The 19,798-nt window shown below is 54.2% G+C and overlaps 2 protein-coding genes and 1 non-coding gene across 3 annotated transcripts; 1 reads left to right on the top strand and 2 right to left on the bottom strand.

The window, feature by feature from the left end:
- Positions 1-1,629: 1,629 nt before the first annotated feature.
- On the bottom strand, positions 1,630-9,587 carry BEST2 (bestrophin 2). Its single transcript, XM_061422002.1, has 9 exons — positions 6,635-9,587; positions 6,376-6,470; positions 4,702-4,935; positions 4,465-4,619; positions 4,049-4,126; positions 3,728-3,880; positions 3,560-3,640; positions 3,208-3,362; positions 1,630-2,605 (listed from the first exon to the last, which is right to left on the bottom strand). The coding sequence occupies exons 1-9, from the start codon at positions 6,784-6,786 to the stop codon at positions 2,170-2,172; spliced, it is 1,539 nt and encodes a 512-aa protein (XP_061277986.1). The 5' UTR covers positions 6,787-9,587; the 3' UTR covers positions 1,630-2,169.
- On the top strand, positions 5,203-5,274 carry TRNAC-ACA (transfer RNA cysteine (anticodon ACA)). The gene has a single exon. It is a non-coding gene; the product is annotated as a tRNA-Cys (tRNA).
- Positions 9,588-11,091: 1,504 nt separating the features above from the next.
- GET3 (guided entry of tail-anchored proteins factor 3, ATPase) lies at positions 11,092-19,203 on the bottom strand. Its single transcript, XM_061422003.1, has 7 exons — positions 19,009-19,203; positions 18,000-18,147; positions 14,217-14,365; positions 13,979-14,129; positions 12,122-12,229; positions 11,830-12,027; positions 11,092-11,431 (listed from the first exon to the last, which is right to left on the bottom strand). Exons 1-7 carry the CDS (start codon positions 19,167-19,169, stop codon positions 11,300-11,302), a joined length of 1,047 nt encoding a protein of 348 aa, XP_061277987.1. The 5' UTR covers positions 19,170-19,203; the 3' UTR covers positions 11,092-11,299.
- Positions 19,204-19,798: the final 595 nt, after the last annotated feature.

Here is a 19,798-nt window from a genome sequence, read left to right on the forward strand (position 1 = left end):
AGTGAGGGCTCTGGCCAGAGTGGGAATCCTAGAGGAATGGGAAATGGTTGGATTCTGGATACAATTGGAAGATTAAGCTGATGGGATTTGCTGTCCCATCACTTCATGGGAAATAGATGGGGAAACAGTGGAAACAGTGTCAGACTTTATTTTTTTGGGCTCCAAAATCACTGAAGATGGTGACTGCACCCATGAAATTAAAAGACACTTACTCCTTGGAAGGAAAGTTATGACCAACCTAGATAGCATATTGAAAAGCAGAGACATTACTTTGCCAACAAAGGTTCGTCTAGTCAAGGCTATGGTTTTTCCAGTGGTCATGTATGGATGTGAGAGTTGGACTGTGAAGAAAGCTGAGCGCCGAAGAATTGATGCTTTTGAACTGTGGTGTTGGAGAAGACTCTTGAGAGTCCCTTGGACTGCAAGGAGATCCAACCAGTCCATTCTGAAGGAGATCAGCCCTGGGATTTCTTTGGAAGGAATGATGCTAAAGCTGAAACTCCAGTACTTTGGCCACCTCATGCGGAGTTGACTCATTGGAAAAGACTCTGATGCTGGGAGGGATTGGGGGCAGGAGGAGAAGGGGACGACAGAGGATGAGATGGCTGGATGGCATCACTGACTTGATGGACATGAGTCTGAGTGAACTCCGGGAGTTGGTGATGGACAGGGAGGCCTGGCATGGACAGGGACCCCATTCATGGGGTCGCAAATAGTCGGACACGACTGAGTGACTGAACTGAACTGAACTGATAAGGAGAAGCGATGAAAGAGAGAGAGAGAACCTGGGGACTCCCCTGCCAGTCCAGCGGTTAACACTGTGCTTCCACTACTGGGGGCCTGCGTTTGATCCCTGGTCAGGGAACCAAGACACCACTTGCAGCTCTGCGTGGCCAAAACATACACATATATGTGTGTGTGTGTGTGTATATATATATATATATATATATATGTATTTTTTTTTTAAGGGACTTCTCTAGTGGTCCAGTGGTAAGAATCCACCTTGCAATCATGAAACACAGGTTGGATCCCTAGTCAGGGTACTAAGATGTCACATGCTGTAGAGGAACTAAGCCTGCACCAAACCAAAAGATCCTGCATGACCCAACGAAGATCTCGTGTGCTACAACTAAGATCCAATGCAGCCACATAAATGTTTTTTAAACAAATAAATGAACTTTAAAAAAAAAGAAGTTGAAGGTGACTCCCAGGTTTTGTCCTCAGGAAGAACAAAGCTGATGGAAGATAAACAAGTAGGGAGTCAACAGGGAACTGGTTTGGGGAGCATGTTATGTTCAAGGTGCCCATGAGATCTATACATAGAGATGTTGAGTAGACAGGTGGCTCTCTGCATCTAGAGTGTGGGAAGGGACCCTGGCTGGACTTCTAAATTCAGGAGTCATCTACATACGATTGATATAAGACCTAGAGCATTGTAGAGGCAGAGGGGTCACTTGCAGAAGCAAGGCTGGCAGGAGAATTCCCTGGCGGTTCCGTGGTTAGGACTTCTCACTCCATTGCAACGGGTCCAGATTTAATCCTTGATCGGGAACTAGGATCCCTGCAACTAAGCTGCAGGGCGTGGCCAAAAATAAACAAAAGGTTGGGGGGAGAAAGCATGGTCCTGGGACCTGTGAATCCTATATTGATGAATGCGTAAAACCATGGGCACTGAATGGGGCCATTTCAGAGAGTAGAATTTGGAAGTGGACAGGACATCATCAAATAATCCTTAAAGCTTACCTAGCATAACTCGCCTGGCAGGAGTTGGGTTTTTAGAAAAAAAAAACAAAACAATTTTATTGAGCACCTATTATGTATCAAACATTTTTTAAAGCCACTTTCATTTCATCCACACAGCTCAGGAGATGGGCACTCACTTATATGTCCAGTCTAAAGAAAGAAGAAAGGCAGGTCACAGGGATAAAAGCCTCTCACGCAGTGGCAGGAAGTAGAGCTGGTGGTAAGGCCCAGCTAGCTGGAAGGATACCCCGCCCTTAGTGCAGCCCTCGGCCCACAGGAGGCGCTCCAACGCTCTGTGCCAAACGTAAAGTTGGGGCGCAGGCAGGTAAGAAGGGGGCTGGCCGAGTCCACACGCAGCTTATGCAGACCCAAACTGCTGCAGGCAGGCTTGTTTCCCTGTCCTTGGGAATTCAGGGTCCAAAGGTCTCAGGCTAGACTCTCCTCCTCCTCGCCAATGGGGCTGGGCAGCCAGGGCGGAGTCGGCCCCCGGGTCCCAGACAACGGCACCACGGTTAAGGGCTCAGCGGGCGCCCTGGGAGCGGGGACGAGGGCAGGCGACTCGGGGCCGGTGATGGGCTCAGACTCCTGCTCCGGCTGGCCTAAGTCGACCAGCGGGCCTTCGCAGCCACACTCCGGGACCGCGCCGTCGGGAGCGCCTGCGCACGCGCAGCTAGCAGCCATGGATTCCTCCGACACGTGGCTGTTCTTGCGGCGCAGCAAGGGCACGCGCCGGCCCAGCAGGCCACCTGTGCCCATGCCCGTGCCCACTGGCAGGAGGCGCTGCAGGAAGTCGCCGTGTGCTTCATTCAGCGGCGCCTCCAAGCCGTCCTGACGCTGGAACTGCATGTCCTCCTTGGCCAGCCTGCAGGAAGACAGAGGGTCAGCACTTGCGCCTCTCCCATCTTCATCAACAGAGCTGAGACCGAGGCACGGTACTTTTCCTGCCTCCACCCATCTCATTGTTCCACTTCTCCCAGAAGTCTTGGCTTGCCCCTTCCAGAGCCTGGCCTTATCCTCTGGCTCTGGCTATGAGCAAACTTAGGCCTTAAAAGGCTTAGTTGGGGCTCTGCCTCGTGTTGCTTCTGTTCTGCCCAATCCTCATAGACTGTAGCCTTTAGTGTCCCGGCCCCAGACCTTGACCCGGATCCCTGACACCTCATCCTAGTTCTATTGACTGTAGCTTTTAGCTCCGAATCTCCAGGGTGTAGCCTTTAGCCCCGTTCTGGTCACCCACTGCCCCTTCAATTAGACACAACCTGCAGTCATGCATCCAGAGGATGAGATGGTTGGATGGCATCACCAACTCAATGAGTTTGAGCAAACTCCAGGAGATGGTGAAGGACAAGGAAGCCTGTTGTGCTGCAGTTCATGGGGTCCCTAAGAGTTGGACACAACTGAGAGACTGAATGACGACACAGTCATGAGACCCCACCCAAGAGGCCCTGTCCACCCCCACTGGCTCACGTGATGTCGAAGGTCGAGCCCTGGAAGGAGGGCTGCTGCATCAGGAAGGCGGTGGCTGCGGTGTAGGGAGCTCGAGCCTCAGCCGCGTCCCAGTACAGGTCCTTCTCCAGCATGGCCAGGTCATCATACATCTCGTCCACAGCCAGCATTGACACCTGCGGGAGAGGATATGCAAGGAAGAGTGGGGCATGGAAAAGCGCTGGCACCACAGGGTGGACCCCTCAGGATGGGTAGGAAGGTGGCTATCAAAGAGAGAGGATGGTTCAGGAATGATGTGTGGAAGAGTCTTGGCAGGGCTGGGGCCAGGGTCCCTTTAGGAGCCTAGGGATGGTCTCAACTGAGAGAATCTCACTTGGAAGCATCGGTCGATCAAAAAGTTGGTCTCAAAGTCATCGTCGTCCTCTCCAAAGGGGTTGATGAGCTGCTCAGCTACCTGAGTGGGGAGAGGGGAGGTAAGCAGAGCCCTGAGAACCCCTGCCCACTTCGCCCCTGTAGTCCTGGCCTTGGGACCCCCACCCACCTTGAGCCAACCAGCATAGAAGAAGAACTGCAGCAGGGTGAAGATTGGCACGCACAGGTCCAGGTCATGGTCTTTGTAGCCCTGTGCTGGGTCCAGGAACTGGCGGCCAATGAGGCAAGCCAGGAAGTAGCTGTACACAGCAATGGTCACCACCTGGGGGAGGGACAGGACGGGGTGCCAGTCAGGTCTTGAAAGTCATGGAGAGACCAGAGCTAGGACCACTAGTCACTGTGACAGGGTCTCAGCTAGTCCTTAGTTTTTCCTTGAGACCAATGCTCCAAAGCCTCTGACACAGGATATAAAAAGGCAGAACCAGGTTACCTGGGTGTAGACAAGGGGCACGCTAATCCAGTCATAGTGAAAGAGCATCCCACATTTGCTCCGAAACACATTCAGCTCCTGGTGGGGCGGATATAGGTCATGAGGGGGCTGAAATGTGAGCTCACACATGGGGATTAAGTAGGGGGTTACCTGGGATGGAGGTGAGTGGTCACCTAGTGGGAGGCGGGCATGTGCTTCCAGGGACTAGAGAGTCTTCAGTGGTGAGTGTGTATACCTAGGGGCATGATTCACCTAGAAACCGTCCCATAGAGATACGTGTACACCTCGGGGCTCTAGATAAGGGTGTTTGGAATCCGCCCTGTGAAAGGCACGTGGCAAGTCAGGATATGACACACCTCAGGGTGGGTGGGGTACATTTTTTTTTTTTTTTAAGAATGACCATCCGGATAACCCACCTCTAGTAGCAGCTTAAAGGCGCCGTTGTCGCGGATGCGGCCCTCGCGCCGAGCCTGCGCCGCCAGGTTGCAGAACCAGACGCAAGGCACCCAGTACTTGTTGTAGGATGAGTTTAGGTTCTCGAACTTCTTGCGCTCCTCGCGGGTCATAAACCCTGCGCGGGCGAGGTCGGGAGTTATTTACCCCGCCCCTACCTTGCCCCCGCCGCCTGCGTCCTGTTTTGGCCGGAGCCTCACCTGCTTCCACCACATGATCTATGGTGGGGAAGCGCTTGAAGACCGCGGTGCTGACCGAGCGCAGGATAAGCACCCCGGAGAGCCCTGCGTAGCGCATGAGCGTGCGTCGGTAGAGGCGGCCGCGCTCATCGTGTCCGTGCACTGTGCCGACCACGACACACATGAGCGCGTCGGTCAGGGGCATGGATAGGTACTGGTTCCACCAACGGTGCACTACCAGCGTCACGTAGAAGCCTGCGGGAGAGCCGGGGATGGGGGAGAGGGCTCAGTTGGGAAACTAGGGTCAGGGAGTTGGGAGCCCAGATCAAGGGAAGAGGAGCCGACCTGGGTCTTGCATCAGGAGCACGGGGTAACTGGACACCCAGACCATGTGGGACCACGTGGGCTGGGAACCTTAGGATCTAGCCCTGAGGTCAGAGGTTGGTGCAGGCTGAATCACCCTGGCTGCTTGGATGTCATCTGAGATGGGAGATTAGGATCTCCATATAGAGGTGAAGGACTTCCCTGGTGGCTCAGAAGGTAAAGCGTCTGCCTACAATGCAGGAGACCCGGGTTCAATCCCCGGGTCGGGAAGATCTCCTGGAGAAGGAAATGGCAACCCACTCCAGTATTCCTGCCTGGAAAATCTCATGGATGGAGGAGCCTGGTAGGCTACAGTCCATGAGATTGCAAAGAGTCACACACGACTGAGCGATTTCACTCACTCAAAGAGGTGAAGGAGGGCTTCCCAGGTGGCGTTACTGGTAAAGAATCCTCCCGCCAATTGGATCCCTGGGTGGGGAAGATCTGGAGTAGGAAATGGCTATCCATTTCAGTATTCTCGCCTGGAAAATCCCATGGACAGAGGAGCCTGGTGGGGTACTGTCCGAGGGATCTCAAGAGTCAGACACGACTGAGCACACACATCGAGGTGAAGACATGGAGCCCACAGGTAAGTTGTCATCAAGGCCATAGGGAGCCCCTGAGCCAGGGGTGTGTGAAGGGGTTGGGCACACGGTCTAAGTTAGGAAACCTAGGGCAAGCTGGTCACCGCATCCCTATGGGCCCAGAATGGTGGGAGGAAGGCTGATATTATGTGAAATCATTGAGGACAGGGAGCTGGGGGGCTTGTCAGAGAGATGCCCCTCAGGATGGACTTGAAATGAGGGAGTTCTATGGGATCTTTGGAGGGGGTCCCTGGGATGGCTCGGATGATAAAGAATCTGCCCGAAGTGCAAGAGACCTGGGTTTGATCCCTGGGTCTGGAAGATCCCTCAGAGAAGAGAATAGCAACCCACTCCAGTATTCTTGCCTGGAGAATTCCATGGTCAGAGAAGCCTGGCAGGCTATAGTTCACGGGGTCTCAAAGTGTCAGACATGACTGAGTGACTAACACACACTGGGGATCAAAACATGTGAGGGAAGGCACTGGTAAGCCCATGCAGACACAGATGGGAGTCCCTGAGGTGACCAGGGATAAGCCTGTGGATGCCACGGAGCTCTCTCATGGGGGAACTTCAGGGGATACACTGACTAGGTGACCTCCAAGGTCCTGGGAATCGATGCCATACCTGGCGTAAAGGATGCAGAAATGGGGATGTGCGGGGATGGCTTTGAAGAAGGGTCTCAGAAAGCAGGAATGGCTATGGGTGTCTCGGGATGAAAAGAATGGGAAACTCCGGAGCGCGAACCCACCCAGCACGAAGGAGACCGGGATGAGACTGGCGTACCGGTCGCAGTAAAGGACGAGCTTCTCGAAGTAGCGTTTCTGCTCTTCGGTCAGTACGAAGCTGCGAGGGAGAGGGGCACCGGGTCACCGGCGAGCCCCCGTCCCCAGCAGCCGGTCTCTTCCCGCACCCACTCCGGGGCCGCCTCGGAGCCCCTCCTGAGACCTCCCTCAGGCACGGCACTCTCCATCCCCTCCCCACCCTCCCCACCCCCGGGGCCGCCTCACCGATAGGCGGCACTCAGCGCCATGAAGAGTCCGAGGAAACAGAGCAGCTCGCGCCACAGAAGTTTATAGATGCTCCCGCGCCACAGCAGCAGCAGCTTCGAGAAGCCGCCGAAGCGCGCCTTCGCCACGCGCGCCGTGTACGTGACGGTCATCGCGGCGCCCGGGCCGGTCGCGCCAAAGGATAGGGGGCGCTGGATCGGACTTAGGCTTGGGGGCCGAGGAGTAGGGGGCCGGGACGGAGCCGGGCTGCAGGGTATGGGCGGGGGTGGAGAGATGCGGGCCCGGCTCGACTCTGCGCGCTGTTCCGAGCCCGACCACCTTACCAGCTCCTGGGTTCCGGCTCTTGCTCGGGTTCCCCTCTCCTCCCACCTGCTCTGCCCTACCCTAGCCCCCAGCCCTCCTCTCCAAGGCCCCCTCTTCCAGGTCACTCCCTTCCTTGGACTCCCGGTCCCAGCGTCTTGTACAGACCTTCCCTGGCCCTCTCCGTCTATCTCCCACCCTCAAGACCCTTAGGTTTTATCCCTCTCAGATCCCATACCCCTTACCTGGACGCCATCTACACTTTCCTCTGCTCCCTGAGTCCTGAACTCTTTAGTTTCTAAGTTCCCAGGGCTCCAACTGAGTTTCGTCCCCAGTTCTCTTTCCTCAAGTTCCACTTCGACCTTTCCTCTCCTCCTCCCCTAACCCAGTCTGGGCCCATTATCTGCCCTGCGCTTTCTATTGAAGTCCTCCAAAGCCTGGCCTCCAAGCCTCCTGGCCCCCAGGTCCCTTCCCACAGTTCCCCAGGCCTCAGACTGGCTCCCCCTGCTGCACAGCAGCCCCAGTCTATCCCCCTCCCACTTAATCGCCCTGCCTCTGCCCCCTCCCCCTGGCCCTGGATCCACCTGGACATTTCCTGTGTCCGTTCCTTGCTCGCCTTCCACACCCTACCCTGAGGATTCAGATGGATTCTCCCTCGCAGACAGACTTGTCCTCAGGGTTCCCGGTTCCCCCAGGCCTGGGTCCTTCTCACCTGATGGCTGGTTCAGGGACACTTGGGACAAGGACAGGATGGGCTGGGTGGGTGGCTTCAGTGTTGGGTGGGGCTTAAGCCAGATTCTGTGAGGGAGGGGGCTGGGGAGTGGACTTGGGTGGCCCTTCCCTGGCCCTCCCCCCAGTCAGTTGCACAGTTACAGCCTAAGAACTTTGTTTGAAGTCTCCTCAGTTTGTTACCTGGGGCGGAGGGTGGAGAATTCACCCTGACCTCCCTAGCTCCTCCCTGTCCTGTCTCCCAGTCAGTCAGTCACTGGCAGGTCCCAGAAACTTTAGCCCTAGAGCTCGGGGAGGGGGCAGGAACCCTGTCTTTACCCAACCCAGTTGTACACACACTGCTCAGTGAGGCTGGGTCACTCGAAACTCACCTGTAAATTAACCATAAAGATGCACATGGAAACATACCATAGATCCAGACACAAATTCAACTTTCCTCAACACAGCCTCCCACAATCACCGTGTCCCAGAAAGAAGTTACACAGTCACAAAGATTCCCAGAGTCACACAAGAGACACTTAGCCATACCCCACCCCCACTAACATGCAGATATAAAGCCAATGGACCCTAAACCAAACCCACCAGGTTCTCAGCTCTCAGGCACCCACACAGTGCTCCAAACAGCCACCCAGGAACACAAGGGCAGGGACCCAAGCACTGAATTCCTTCATAATTGTACTAGGTAATAAAGACACACACAAGGTCACACAACCAGCCAAGTGCAGACCACAGCCCAACCCCAGAACACCATCACACAGGTGACCATCACACAGGCGACCATCACACAGAGGGAAGTAGCCTACATTTATTCCTGATCTCCCCCATACAAAAACACACCTGTGATCACATGAGTTTGAGCATGCTCTGGGAGTTGGTGATGGACAGGGAAGTCTGGCGTGTGGCAGTCCATGGGGTCACAAAGAATCGGGCATGACTGAGGGACTGAACTGAATTGACCACACATTAGATGCAGGAGCACCACCCCTCAACACAGCAGCCCACAGTCCTGGGATCAGATCCAGGTCTGGTGGCCCCTTAGATTTGCCCATGTTGCAAAGACGTATTTGTGCAACACTGACCCCTCCCAACAGTCCCACAGACCCAGAGGGTCACATCCAGGAGTCAGGCCATAATCCCTCATGAAATTCACCTGCATTTATTTGTACATCAATCCATAAGACACACCCTCCCCAACACCCCCTCACTTTGGGTGGTGGCGGGCAGGTGCGTACACACACCCTGGGTTGCAGTCACTTTCGTCATTGTCATGAACACACAAGCTTAGGGACACAAAACTTTGTCCCCACACTTGGCACGGATACAGGACACATGTTCTCCTTTCAGAGGCACACCTACACAGGGGGCACTCTAGCCTGGCACAGACAGCCCTCCATCCTCAACTTTGAATGCATAGTCCAGTGTGGGAGGGGCAGAGGCTCAGGGCTCTAGCCCCAAGAGGGGCGTCCTGGAGTGTCCCTCAGACTCTCCAGTCCACCCTAGCTCCAGAAGTGCATATGGCTCCACTCGACCCCACCCTGAGGTCCGGCCAGCCAGGACGCTGTGTTCCTAACCCAGCAGGTGTCTGCCCCACCCGGGGTAATTAGGAACCAGCCCGGACTGTCTGTCCTCGGACCCATGCCTCCGCTGTCCAGCTGCTGGACAGCTCATAAAAGAGGGTGAGGAGTGATGCTGGTAGCTAAGGCAACTGGGGAGGGGACAGGCTTCAGATTGATGGGCTCCATACTCATCCTGGCTTCCCTTGTAGCTCAGCTGGTTAAGAATCCACCTGCAATGCAGAGACCTGGGTTCAATCTCTGTGTTGGGAAGATCCCCTGAAGAAGAGAAAGGCTACCCACTCCAGGATTCTGGCCTAGAGAATTCCATGGACTGTATAGTCCATGGGATCGCAGAGTCAGACATGACTGAGCAATCCATGGGATCGCAGAGTCAGACATGACTGAGCAACTTTCACTTCATTTCATACCCGACCTGAGGCCCCTATTTCTTTGGATGTATCCTTACACACAGCTACCAGCCCTCCCCCCCCCCACCCCCGTGCTCATCTCCCATCCTCCAGCTCCCAGTATCCCCACACACTTTTGACTGCTGGACCCCTGCTGGGGCGGAGGCAGGTTGCCCAGGCTAGTTCACATGCTTACTAATTGTAACAGCGAATATTAACAAACACTCCTTGGCAGGTACATGCCTGGGGCTGTTGTAAAGGCGTTACCTATTTCATCTCATTGTGTCTTTACAAGCAGGAAATGTGAACTTGGTGACTTTGTTATTCCCGCTATTATTCCCGCTAAACTGAGGCCCTGATGACACACAGCCCTTTCATGACACACCTGGGATTTGAACCCTGAGCAGTTTGGTTAGGTTATAAGCACTTCCCTGACATGGACCTGCCTATACTGGCTTGTATGCAACCCGACGGATTTGGGGGGGACACGTCTAGGCTCGTGGCTGGGTTCCCCTTACATATGCACACCCTAGCCCACCTAGATCCTGGATGTGTGCTATCTAAACACTGCTTCCTGACTCATGTGTGTCCCCAAGCACCCCTTCTTCCCCCACCCACATTTAGCGCCAGCTTGGAACTTGCAAATGCCCAAGATCATGCCAATCCTGGGTCTCTCAAGCAGGGTGTGACTGTCCAGGGAGTGGCAGAGGGAAGCGTGAAGGGGAGAAGGTGGACTGTTAGGTGTCTTTCAGGCTGGTGTGCTGACCCTTCCAAGGTCAGGTGAATTTGTGCCAGGGCCCTATGAATGGCCACACTTCTGTCTCCATTTTAAGAACAGGGGACTGGTACTCAAACTGCAGGAAACATGCTACAGGCCACTAAGACTGCTCTGGGGGCAGGATGGGACTTCAGGGCCCCTCTAGCCTCTGAGATTTTTTGTCATCTTGTCCCCTAAACTGCCCCCCTGTTGCAGTCCTGTGCTGGGACAGGCTGATGCCACGCCATTCCATAGAACAGGAATTGGTTGTGGGGGAGAGGTGGGTGGAGACTGTTAATCCCCAGTCTGGCAAGCCCAGCCTCTGCCCAGGGCGCCCACTAATTCGCAAACCAAACAGCAGGCAGTGCTGGGCCCGCTGCCGGCCTAATCCGCTCCCCGCCAGCCTGGGGCTGGCCAAGGGGCCTCTTGGTTCCCACGCTCTGAGCCCTGAAGGACGTGGGCAGATGCAACTTCTTCTACTCCAGGCTTTACAGCCCTGAAGGACACCCTGACCCATAAAGACCAAGAAAACAGCACCCCTTTACCAAAGAACCCTCCTTCCAAAATTGCCACAATAAACATGCATCTCTATTAGATTTCTGTTGTGACAATGCCTCTCTGGATGTGACATCTTTGTGCAGTGTACAACCTGTGCAACTGTACATGAAGGTATTAAGCCCCAGCTCCCACCTCATATCAATATCCACAGAAGTTTAAGATCATTTTATTGAGGGAGGAGAAGTGGGGAGAGGTGGGGGGCAGCTATAGCTCCCCCAGCCCCACCAGGGGGAAAAGACCCCCTCCCCGCCTCCCATCCCCCAAGTGGTTCCCCTGTATTAGGGGGGGAACTTTGTGCAAACTCTGCCCCGGTGGGTGGCGGGTGGGTGTGAAATGGCAGCTGGGGCTGGTGGAGGTGCTACTGCACGCTGGGGGGCTTGTAGGGCTCCAGGAGGAGAGCGGAGAAGGTGTTGACCTTGTCTGCTCCCCGAACCTCATGGGGCAGCAGCGGCAGCTTCACAATGTGGAAGTCTTCATATAGGTCCTCCATCTGTGGCGGGGGCAGAAGGCAGCAGTCAGGGGGCCCCGGGGCAGGGATAGGATGTGATCGGTGTAAAGGGTCAGGCTGGGGGGTCTCAGGTCAGGGAGAGAATATGAGCAAGGACTTCACAGGGTCATGGGTGGGAGTGACGCCAGTGAGGTCAGAGATCACAGGCCTGGACCTCCCACTCCCCAGGATCAGAGATACCCAGGCCAGCTAGTCTACAAAGGCCAGAATTAGGTCTGAAGCAGGAGATGAAGGGCAGGGGATTAGGCAGATGAACAGAGAGTGAGATGGAGCAAAAGATCAGAGAACACAGTAAAAGGTCAGCTGGGCCGGCTGGGCTGGGCTAGACCGCAGCTTCTGGGGTCAAAGTGTGAGACTGGCGGGAGGGTGGGTGTGCACACCTGATCCAGGTACTTGGCTTGGATCTTGTGGCGGGCCTCACACATCTTGCAGGGCTTCTCGGGATCAGGGAAGACGAGCTGGTTGACGATGATGTTGTGCGTGTCAATCTTGCACTTGGCCAGCTCCTGGATCAGCCGTTCGGTTTCATACAGGGACAGGAACTCCGCGATGCACACACAGATGAAGGTTGTTTGCTCCTGCGGGAGGCAAGAGAGGACAGGGAAGGGCAGGTCTCAGCCCTGTCCCCGTGGTTCCCGGAGCCTCTCACCGCCCACCTGGACCTGAACTCACAGGGTCCTTGAACTGCTCGCTGACCGAGCGGATGACAGGCAGCGTCTCCTCTAGCTTGGAGGCCAGCTGGTCTGCGTTCATGTCGCCGAGGCCCAGCATGTTGCACATCTATGGGGATGGGAGAGGGCTCATGGTTTACCTGGTGCCCATTACACTCCCTGGGTCCAGCTCACTAGACAACTTGGTTGGGGAGGGCAGGGCGGATGGGGGGAGATGGGAGGAAACGAATCCCAACACCTCCCAGTGGTTTAAGATGTGGGCCCTTGAGCAGATCATACGGGTCCAGCCCCAGCTCTGCCATTTTTGTGGGACCATGGCCAGGTTAGTGCCTCGGTTTCCCCATGTGTAGAGCTGCTGTCCTATACAACACACTGTCACACACTCAGAAGGGTGCCTGGCACACAGGAAATGCTCCACAAATTTTACTATCTGAGGGGGGCTTCCCTGATGGCTCAGTGGTCAAGAATCCACCTGCCAAAGCGGGAGACATGAGTTTGATCCCTGATCCCAGAAGATCCCACATGCTGAGGAGCAACTAAGCCTGTATGCCCCAACTACGGAAGCCCCTGCACCTAGAGACTGTGCTCTGAAACAAGAGAAGCCACTGCAGTGAGAAGCCCAGGCACTGCAACTAGAGAGTAATCTCCGCTTGCTGTAACTAGAGAAAAGCCCTCGCAGAAATGGAGACCCAGAGCAACCACCAATAGAAAAAAAAGTTACTACCTGAGATTCAAGTCCCCACTAGGGGACCAGCCATAACCAGGGAGGTGGGAGTGGTGTGCAGAAGCGTGGGGTCAGTAGGGTTGTCATGTTTGTGCTAACAATAACCCATGGTGGGGGGATTCACATGCTCTCCATTTGACAGACATGGCCTAGAGAGGGGACGTGACTTGAGGTCACAGAGCAGTATCACACCAGAGTGCAGTGCATCTGAACCTGGGTCACCTGGCTCTGGATACGGTAAGTCCCCTAAAGAGGAACCTTCAAGTCGTGAACTTTTGAAGATACAAACATACATCTGGTTTCAGCCAGAAACCAGAGCTTGTGCTATTAATGTCAGGCGTGACTGAAACTGCAGCTTGCCCTCTGTCTCCTATTGCTGACGATCCTTCAGCTCTACCACCTCCGACCTCCTCTCCCTTCTCCAGTCAGTAACTCTTCTTGCCTGATCTGTATGCCAACTGCTGTACTGCACTACTGCACTTTCTAAGGTACTGCCCTGTGAACTTAAAAATGTTTTATTTTTTGTATTTTTTATGTATTATTTGTGCAAGAAGTATTATAAACCCATTACAGTATGGTATGGGCTTCCCTGGGGGCTCAGCAGTAAAGAACCCGCCTGCTGATGCAGGAGACTCAGGTTTGATCCCTGGGTTGGGAAGATCCCCTGGTGAAGGAAATGACAACCAACTCCCGAATTCTTGCCTGGGAAATCCCATGGACAGAGGAGCCTGGTGGGCTACAGTTCATGGGGTCACAACAAAGTCAGAAGCGACTGAGCAATTAAACAACAGTACAGTAGAGAACTACAAAGACAACTGTGTTCTTTGGGTACCTGGTTTCTGTGTTGAACTTACGGACAAACCGGACTTACAAACTTGATCTCAGAACAGGACTCGTTCATATGTACTGGACTTACTGTATGTGGTTTCAAGCTCTGTCTGGGGCACTCAAGAGGTGGAGGCAGGGACACCGAGGGCTGTGGAGGGGGGCGGACAGTTCCTCCACAGTGAAGACCCAACCCACCCACTGGGAAGCGCTGAGTGAGAGGGCACGTGGTAAAGGCCTTTGTCACGGTGTGACTGGGAGCCCTGCTCTGACTCAGGGGATTCCTGGCTGCCCGGGGGCCCTGCCTGCCTGTGAGATGAAGGGGCTGATCTGGTTCTTGATCTGCATGAGGCGGCCAAGCCCCCGCTCGACGATGGTGGGGAAGTTGAGCAGCCTCAGCGTGTGGCCTGTGGGCGCAGTGTCGAACACCACCACGGAGAAGTTCATGCCCTTCACCAGCCTGCAGGGAGAAGAGGGTCAGGCCCGCTCTGCCCTTTCTTCTGCCCCCAGCCCCAGGCAGCACCCAGTACCCCTGGCCGCGCCTGACCTCATCACCTCTGCGTAGCTCATGGCCTCGTCGATGCCTGGGAATGCGCTCATAGCTTCTTGCATCATCTTTTTGCCCATGCTCAGCATGTTGTCCTCTTCAAAGAACTCGTCTGGCAGCTCCGCCACGCCCAGGCTGGGGTCAATCTCCTTCGGGCCGAAGGGGTCAAGATTCAGGCTGCTGTGGCTGGGGCCTTGGCACCGAGGCACAGAGCCTGAGGGAGCCTGGGGTGCACCTGAGCACAGCCCACCATTGGTCACAGCTGAGGAGACCCCCGAGGTGCCATGACCCCTCCCTTAGGCACTTCAGGTATTCAGCGACCACAGATTGTCAAACAAGCAGATGGAAGATTGTCAACTGTCCTCAGTGCCCAGATGGAACCCAGAGCCCACTTCAAGGCCTTTTCTTTTTATCTGGCCACATCACGCAATGTGTGGGATCTGAGTTCCCTGAAAAGGGATCGAACCCGTGCCGCCTGCAGTGGAAGCACGGGGTCTTAACCACTGGACTGCTGGGGAAGTCCCTGCAGGGACTTTTCACTGGCTGTTCCCCGACCCAGCCCAGGACCTCTTCCAGATCAGTCCTGTAACATGAGTCTTCCTTAAATGCCCAACCTAACAGTGCAGCCCTAGCCCCCGCGGCCCTCTTTTCCTTTCTCCTTAACATCTGGCCTCTTGAAGATCCCCTGGAGAAGGAAACGGAAACCCACTCCAGTATTCTTGCCTGGGAAATCCTATGGAGAGAGGAGCCTGGTGTGCTACAGTCCATGGGGCCATAATGGAGTCAGACACAACTTAGCAACTAAGCACACACGCACATGGTGTCTACTTATCACATTTATCACCATCTCCACACCAGAGTGCCGGCCCCATGAGGGAAGGGGTTTGGATTGTCTTGTTCACTGTGGTGTCCCCAATACCTGGGAAGTGTGTGGCACAGAGTAGCTCCTCAACTTGGATGTAGGATCCATGAAAGGATAACCAGCCTGGGGTCCCTGGCCTGTCTTGCACTCAATGCCTCTCTATCCTCTGCCTGCGTTACCTCTTTTTCTTCTTTTTTTTAATAATTATTTTATTTATTTTTGGCAATGCTGAGTTCTTCTTTGCTGCAAGGGCTTTTCTCTAATTGTAGTGTGCAGGCTTCTCATCGCGGCGGCTTCTCTTTTTGTGGAGCACAAGCTCTAGGGCTCTCGGGCTTCAGTAGTTGCAGCACCCAGGCTCTAGAGCACAGGTTCAATGGTTGTAGCACATGGGCTTAGTTGCTCTTCGGCACGTGGGATCCTCCTGCAGCGTGGGGATCAAACCCGTGTCTCCAGCATTGTAGGTGGATTCTTTACCACTGAGCCACCAGGGAAGCCCGTACCTCTTCTTTCTGAGTTCATGGTTTCTGTGGTGAATCCCTCAACTCCCTGGCCTCAGAGACCACTTCCCTGTGGGGGAAGTCACACCCTTGATGGGTTATTCCTAGCTACTGGCCCACTCTTTGACCCCAGCTCTCTCAACTTCTAGATCTCTCTGGGCCACCTCATCCCCACCCCTCTGCCCCCTTGTTCACTGTCGGTGTTCCTCTTGGCCAGCACCCTTATCCAGCCGAGTCTCCAAAGGATGCTTCTGCATACACACACTCTCTTTTCCCTCTGCAGTTGGCAAAAGTGCCATTCTCATTATTTGCAGCTCGCTGGCATGGCTGCACCAAGGTAAACATCCGAGGAACACGCCTGACAAATAGCTTCACCTTGCTCCCCGCTGCTGATCGCAAATCTCCAATGGGCATTTGACGAGCCAGACAATGCACCGGTGGGAGTATTAACGCCACATCTTCTCCTTCCTCAAACACTTTCTTTCACAAGTGGCCCGCAGTCTCTGCTGGGGCTTGTGCCTCAGTGAGAAAGTGAAGCCACTGGCCACCAACACTCTCATTTCACCCTAGAAAATGCCCCAGTCCTTCCTTCCAAGCCCCTGGTCCTGGCAGAGCCCAAGTCCTGGGTCTGTGCACTGGAGCAAGCAGACGCCCACTTGAGGCCCCTCCTCGGCTAGCATCCTTATTCCCTCCTGAAGCATTTTTTTTTTTTTTGGGCCACAATGAACAGCTTCTGGGACCTTAGTTCCTGAACCAGCGGTTGAACCTGGTCCTCAGTAAAGAGAGAGAGCCCAGAGCTCTAACCACTGGACTGCCAGAGAATTCTCTGAAGCATTTGTATCAGCAAACACACGTGCTCTTAGCATCTCCTTTCTCAGAAAAGCCTTCCTTAACGCTCGTTCCCATTTCCCTCCAGGGATGGCCACGCTCACTTCTCTGCTCCCATCATGGTGATCACTGTCTCCACTTTGGTTCACCCACTCCAGGCAGGCTTTTGTGCCCATTCCCAGGGTGATCTGCTTAAAACAGATGTGCCTGTCAGAGCCAGCAATCTTTCTGCCCAAGTCCCTTTGTCCTCCTCAAGTTTAGGAGCCGGGACTATCTTGCTTCCCTCCCACCTCACCTGGGGCTCCTCCTTGGCCTCTTTCACTGATTCTTCCTCTTCCTCTGCTGGACCCTAAATGCTGATATGCCCCCAGAGTTGTTTCTAGGCCTCTCTATTCTCTCACTCTTTCCTCTATTCATGCAGCTTTAAATAAATATCACCCTTGGGACAATGACTCTCAATGCCAACCTCTTCCTCTAGGCTCATATAACTAAGCCACTGTCCTGATGTCTCCATCTGGATGACCAGTGGGCACCTTGGTCTCACTAAGCCAAATAAAATTCCCCATTTTTGCCTTCTACACCTGCTCCTCTCCCAGTCTTCTCCATCTCAGTTGCCCAGGGAGTCAACTAAGACATGTACTGAATTCATTTCTTTTCCTCATGCATTATAACCAAACAGTCAAACTGCTTTAATTCCAAAATACATCCCAGGGATTTCCCTGGTGGTCTAGTGATTAAGAATCCGCCTTCCAATGTAGGGGATGCAGACACAATACCCGGTCAGGGAACTAAGATCCCAATGCCATGGGGCAACTAAACCCACATACTGCAACAGAAGCCCCTGTATATGACAATGAAGACCCACTGCAGCCAAACAAATGAAAATAAATCCCAAATTTTGCCACTTCTCACCTCCCTCCCCACCAAGTTTTGGCTGCCACCATTTCTAGTCTGGTCACTGTCCCAGTTCTCTTTGTTTTCATTCTTGACTTTAGAGTCCAATCTGTTCATGAAAGCTACAGGGAACTTTTCGAAAAACGATGAGGCCCATGACATTATTCGGCTTAAAACAAACAGCTTCCCATTAAACTCGGAATCAGGGACTTCCCTAGTGGTCCAGTGCCTAAGACTCCACCCTCCCAATGCAGGGGACCTGGGTTCAACACCTGGTTGGGAAACTAGATCCCACATGCTGCAACTAAAGATTCTGTGTGCTGCAACTAAGACCTGGCACTAAGGTCCAGAGCAACCAAATACGTAATAAAAATAAATATAAAAATATGTATAAACTTGGAAACAAAGCTGAAGTGCTCCCAGTGGCCTGCTAGGTCCTATATCATGTGACTCTTATTGATGTCTCCCTCCCCTCCCCTTGCTCACTAATCTCCAGCTACTCTGGTTTCCTTTCTGATCCACAAACGTCTCTCACCCAGTCCCCTGTGGGTATGCTGAAGAGGGGAAAGTGGAGAGACAAGAGGCTGGAGAACCGGCAGGACATGGTAGCTAATGATGGGTGTTCACAGGAAAGGCCTGAAGGTGCCTTTGACAGAATTGGGGGGTGGGGCGTGGCGTAGGCCTGAGCCCTATTGCACTCACCATGGCAAAGAGGTTGTCATAGCCTTTGACCTTGGTAGGCACCTTGGAGAACTTCTGGTCAAATGCATCGGAGATGTTGTGGGCTGGGTCGGTGGAGATGATCAGAACACTCTCCCGCCCCTTGGACAGCTGGACTGCTAGGCTGCAGCTGGGCAAAAGAAAGGTCAAAAGGTGGGGGTGGTGGTGGTGGTGAAGAGTCAGGCTCTGCTCCCTAGGTCTGCAAGGGGAGATGAAGGGTCGCAGGAGCAGGGGACCTGGATCAGTAAGGGCCTTGAGAGAAGAGTATGGAGGACTGTGGGATCAGGCCTCAATCTCTGCAGTGGGACCCTCTCAGATCTCACCTACTGAACCTTTCACCTGACTAGACTGGTAAGATTCGGCTGAGTGTGTCAGTCTGGTGTGATGCCTGCTTCTTCGCTGGCACAGAGTGGCATCACGATCTGGCTGTCCAGCCAGCATAGCCTGACCCTGTGTCCGCTCCCTCAACGCTAAGCTAAGGGGTCCTTTGCACCTCTTGCTAAACTCGGTGGTTCGGTCCATTTGTCCAGGGTAATCTGCTCGGGGGATCCCTCCCTCTCCTCCCAGCTGATTGGGATAGCCTGATCATGTGCCCTCCCTCCCGCCTTCCACCCCCACGTGGGCAGAGAATGCCAAGGTTCACCAGATTAGGATAGTTCGCTCAGGTGCCCCTCCCCTTCTCTGGGCACACTCTGGTACAGTCTACCTGATGGGACATCTAAATGCTCTCCCGGACCCCGTGCGCTGGATTCAACGTGGTTCAGCCCTTGAGCCCCAAAAGGGATGGTCCAACTCAGAGGGTGCCCGGCCGGCTTTCAGGAGATATCTTCCATTTGCTCCAGATAACTTCTGGAGAGTACAATCCAGAAGACCCCGCCCCAGCCCTCTTGCCCGGCTGGTGCTGGGGTGCTGTAAGACCCGGTCTTTCGCCTCCCCTTCACCCTGTGGTACATCCCACCCGTTTTCCCGGCCCCCACCGCAGCCCTTTTACCTGCAGGTTGTCTTGCCAACTCCACCTTTGCCCCCAACGAAGATCCACTTAAGGCTGCGCTGCTCGATGATGTTGCTAAGCGTGGGCTCCAGCGGTTCCACATCAGGGGCATCCTCGAACTCCTCTGCCTCAACCCCCCACCCGGCCACCCCTGCCGCCATCTTGGAACCGGCTCACGTGATCAAGCGGAGCGCACCATGCAAATTACCTGCAGGGGAACTTTCCTATCATATCCCCATCAGGGCTAGAAGGGTGAACTAATTTCCTCATCGCTTAACTTCTAGGAGCTAATAGAAGCTATATGTCCAATGTCTTCCCTTCCAAGCTTCACCATGTCAGCCTCTTGTCTACATTTTCTTCAAAGACTCCCCCTGTCTAATTAATACATTGGTACATCCCAGGATACCCCCTTTACTGATTGGCCTCTAAGTCTAGCAGCACTCCTTTCATTGGCTACATCTTTTCTTACTTTCACCACTCTCACGTCCCGGTAGCGCCAACCTCCCCTTAGCAACCGACCAAACACCCATTCCATGCCCTTTTCAAGAAGTTAGGTCCGAGGTCCCCCCCCGACCTGACTCCATAGGCTCAACTTCTTGTCGATCATTTCCCGCCCCTATTCTCCGAACTGGGTCCCAGCACCCCTCAGGTACGTCTCTTCTGTCATTCAATTGGCTGGGAGCCATCGGGCTCCGGACGCAAACCAATCACAGACGAACCGATTAGTTTGGCTGGAGACAGTTTCGGCGCTGCGAGTGGGTTAGAGAGAGAATTACTCCAGTTGTGGGCG

The sequence above is a fragment of the Bos javanicus genome, chromosome 7 (genome assembly GCF_032452875.1).
Source record: "Bos javanicus breed banteng chromosome 7, ARS-OSU_banteng_1.0, whole genome shotgun sequence".
Taxonomy (NCBI): domain Eukaryota; kingdom Metazoa; phylum Chordata; class Mammalia; order Artiodactyla; family Bovidae; genus Bos; species Bos javanicus.

Excerpts from the sequence above, each read along its gene's own strand:
- GET3 (XM_061422003.1), bottom strand. The coding sequence starts at position 19,169 with ATGGCGGCAGGGGTGGCCGGGTGGGGGGTTGAGGCAGAGGAGTTCGAG. Across the intron at positions 14,130-14,216 it reads AGCTACGCAGAGGTGATGAG|GCTGGTGAAGGGCATGAACT; the intron begins GTCAGGCGCGGC and ends TTCTCCCTGCAG. Across the intron at positions 12,230-13,978 it reads TCAGCCCCTTCATCTCACAG|ATGTGCAACATGCTGGGCCT; the intron begins GCAGGCAGGGCC and ends CCATCCCCATAG.
- BEST2 (XM_061422002.1), bottom strand. The coding sequence starts at position 6,786 with ATGACCGTCACGTACACGGCGCGCGTGGCGAAGGCGCGCTTCGGCGGC. Across the intron at positions 3,363-3,559 it reads TGATCGACCGATGCTTCCAA|GTGTCAATGCTGGCTGTGGA; the intron begins GTGAGATTCTCT and ends CCTCTCCCGCAG. Across the intron at positions 2,606-3,207 it reads GGCTCGACCTTCGACATCAC|GCTGGCCAAGGAGGACATGC; the intron begins GTGAGCCAGTGG and ends GTCTTCCTGCAG.